The 3,197-nt window shown below is 59.9% G+C and overlaps 1 protein-coding gene across 1 annotated transcript in view; it reads right to left on the bottom strand.

Annotated features, from left to right (window-relative positions):
- The window catches only part of EMH_0065090 (uncharacterized protein), a gene marked incomplete at both ends in the record, with an annotated part of 5,273 nt that extends 2,315 nt beyond the window's left edge, over positions 1-2,958 (bottom strand). Inside the window, 4 exon segments of the mRNA XM_013498336.1 lie at positions 500-907; positions 1,220-1,312; positions 1,783-2,043; positions 2,047-2,958. Coding sequence (XP_013353790.1) covers positions 500-907; positions 1,220-1,312; positions 1,783-2,043; positions 2,047-2,958 — 1,674 coding nt within the window.
- Positions 2,959-3,197: the final 239 nt, after the last annotated feature.

The following is a 3,197-nucleotide window of genomic DNA, read 5'->3' as shown; positions in this document are numbered from 1 at the left end:
TTCAAAGCATCGAAATTTAGCTTGAAGGCGCAGCGTACGCAGACACGGCACTGCACCAGGGCCTGCAGCAGCAGCAACAGCAACAGCAGCAGCAGCAGCAGCAGCAGCAGCAGTAGCAGCGGCAGCAGCAGATTCATATAGGTCAGATCAAAGGCAGCAGCAAAAACAACACGTCTACGCAGCAGCAGCAACGCAAGACGATGGAGCAGCACAATATGGGAAGCAGGCAATTGCAGCAGCAGCAGCAGCAGCAGCAGCGACAGCAGCAGCAGCAGCAGCAGCAACATATGCTTGCCTGCTTTGCCTCTCCGTTCTCTGTGTAGCTGAAGTGAAGCTGGTATGTGCGTAGTTGCTGCAGCACTCGCTGCTGCTGCTGCAGCTGCTGCTGCTGCTCCAGCAGGCGACGCATCTTATGGTCTTGAGTTAGATCGATAGCAGCAGCTGCTGCTGCTACTGCTGCTGCTGCTTCCTCTGCTGCTGCTGTCTTTGCTGCAGCTACCTGGTTTGCATCCTCCAAAGCAGCAGCAGCAGCAGCAGCACGATCAGCAGCACGTGCTGCAGCATCAGCCATTCGTTTGCTGCTGCGGTCTTCGTTAGCTTTCCCTGCTGCAGCAGCAAAAGCAGCAGATCGCGCGTCAGCAGCAGCAGCTGCTGCTGCTGCTTGCAGCTTCTTTACCTTTGCTGCTGCTGCTTCCTTATCTTTGTTGCACTGCAGCAGCGCAGCACGAAGAAAGTCCTCCTCTGGGAGGCCCCTCTCGCGCCGCAGAGCAGCAATTTGCTGCTGCAGCAGCAGCAAAGCTGCTGCTGTTGCTTGCTGCTTCTGCTGCGTCCTGCAGCCGCTGCCAGCACAGCTGCTGCCCCCGATCCCAGCAGCTGCTTCTGCTGCAGTGCGCCAACGAAACCCTATCTGCATACACACCAGCAGCAGCAGCAGCAGCAGCAACAACAGCAGCAGCAGCAGCAGCAGTTGAGAGCAACGTTCATGCAACAAGAAGCAAACCAGGCAATAGAAACGCAGCAGCAGCAAACCTATGCAGCTGCAGCACCGACAGCAGCGCATGCAGCAGCAGCAGCAGATAGTTCCCATCAGCAGCAGAGCCGCCTCACAGCAGCAGCAGCAGCAGCAACAGCAGCAGCAGCAGCAGCAACAGCAGCAGCAGCAGCAACAGCAGCAGCAACAGCAGCAGCAGCAACAGCAGCAGCAGCAGCAGCAGCTGACCTTTCCTTTGTTATATTTACTCAAATCGCAGATAACAAAAGGCAAATCAGAAGACACTGCAGAGGGCCCCCCGTCCCCCCGGGGGCCCCCCTTCTGCGGCGCAGCACACAAACCCTAAACCCTAAACCCTAAACCCTAAACCCTAAACTCTAAACCCTTGGATAGGGAATTTGTGTGTCTCTACAGTAGTCATCGATGGTTCTGCTTCTGATGCAGACAATTCTGCTGTTGCTGCTGTCGCTGCAGCTGCAGCAGCAAAGCTGTTGCTGCTGTTGCTGCTGCTGCTGCTGCTGCTGTTGCTGCTGCTGCTACCGTGGCTTATGTGGGACGCACTCCTTGCTCAGGTGGAGCAGCAGCAGCAGCAGCAGCAGCAGCAGAAGCGGCAGCACCTGCAACAGCATCCCGCTGCCTCCCTCTATCTGTTGCGGTCTTATCCGCTGCTGCTGTTGCTGCTGCTGTTGGTGCTGCTCCCCTTGCTGCTGCTGCTGCTGCTGCAGCAAGAGGAGGCCTGCTAGTCAGCAGGACAGTTCTCCTTGTTGCTGGGCGCGCTGTTGCTGCTGCACCATCCGTTTCTGCTGCTGCTGCATGCGGCATCTCGCGGGTTGCTGCTGCTGCTGCTGATGAAGTCTTTGCTGCTGCTGCGGAGGTGCTTGTTGCTGCTGCAGCAGGAGCAGCAGCAGCAGCAGCAGCAGTGCCTCGAGCATGTCTTGCTGCTCCTGCTGCTGCTTCAGCTGATGCTGCGGGGTTGGCTGCTGCTGCGGGTTCGCTCTGCAGCGTGGGTCTTCCCGTTGCTCGTGCTGCAGCACCAGCTGCTGCTGCTGCTGNGCTGCTGCTGCTGCTGTTGCTGCAGTGTTTGCTGTTGCTTCTGCTGCATTGATTGGTGCTGCTGCCCTCTTTTCTTGGTGAGACGCGTCTGCAGCAGCAGCAGCAGTACCAGCAGTAGCAGCAGCAGCAGCAGCAGCAGCAGTAGGCTTGTTGGCTTCGGTTTCTGCAGCAGCAGCAGCAGCAGCAGGCGGGCGCCTCACTGCTGCTGCTGCTCCCGTTGCTGCTGTCCTGCTTGGTGCTGCAGCTGTTGATGGCTCTGCAAGCTCGCCTCGTGTCTTAGCTGCTGCTGCTGACCTTGCTGCTGCTGCTGCCTCTTGTTTTCCGCCTGCTGCTGCAGTTGCTTCTGTTGCTGCTGCTGTTGCTGCTGCTGTTGCTGCTGCTGGTCTCGCTGCTGGTCGGGGCGTTATGGCTTCTCCCTCACCTCTACGTGCTGCTGGGGTTAGCTGCACGGTCTTCGGTGCTGCTGTATGGTTTGCTGCTGCTGCTGCTGCTGCTGTTTGTTTATTTGCTGCTGCAGCACGTGCCGCAGCTGCTGCTTCCTCCCCTCTCGCAGCAGCAGCAGCAGCAGCAGCAGCGCTACGGGGCTCGCCTCCACCAGCCCTTGGGCCTTCCTGGAGAATGACTCGTCTGCGGTGCTGCTGCGGCTGCTGCTGCTGCTGCTGAGCAGCTCCCTCTGCTGCTGCTGCTGCTGCTGCAAATGGTGGAGGGAACCGCCGCGGCTGAGGCCAGTCATCTGCTGCACGGGGGCCCCTCTTGGAGGGGGGGAGACCCAAAGGGGGCTCCTGCTGCAGCCTGCTGCTGCGCAGCAGCGGCAGCACCCGGCGGGGGGCCCCCACCTCCTCCCCATACAAACGAGGCTGCAGGGGCCCCCCTCCCCCAACGGGGCGGCTGGGGCAGCGGCGACGCGGGCCCATCTGCTGCAGCAAGCGGGTCTTGCTGCTGCTCACGCTAGAACTGCTGCTGCTGCTGCTGCTGCTGCTGCAGCTGCTGCGTAGTCCTGCGTTCCTGCTGTTTCTTCTGCTGCTGATGCTGAAGCCTAGTAAGACACCCGTGCCACTGCTGCTGCTGTTGCTGCTGCTGCTGCTGTTGTTGCTGCTGCTGCTGCGGAAATGCCGGGAAAGTATATACCCAGCAGCAGCAAGAAGGCAGCTCG

The sequence above is a fragment of the Eimeria mitis genome, genomic scaffold (assembly GCF_000499745.2).
Source record: "Eimeria mitis Houghton genomic scaffold, Emh_scaff3345, whole genome shotgun sequence".
Taxonomy (NCBI): Eukaryota; Apicomplexa; class Conoidasida; order Eucoccidiorida; family Eimeriidae; genus Eimeria; species Eimeria mitis.
Note: the sequence above shows the minus strand (reverse complement) of the source record. Positions and strands in the feature narration are given on the sequence as shown.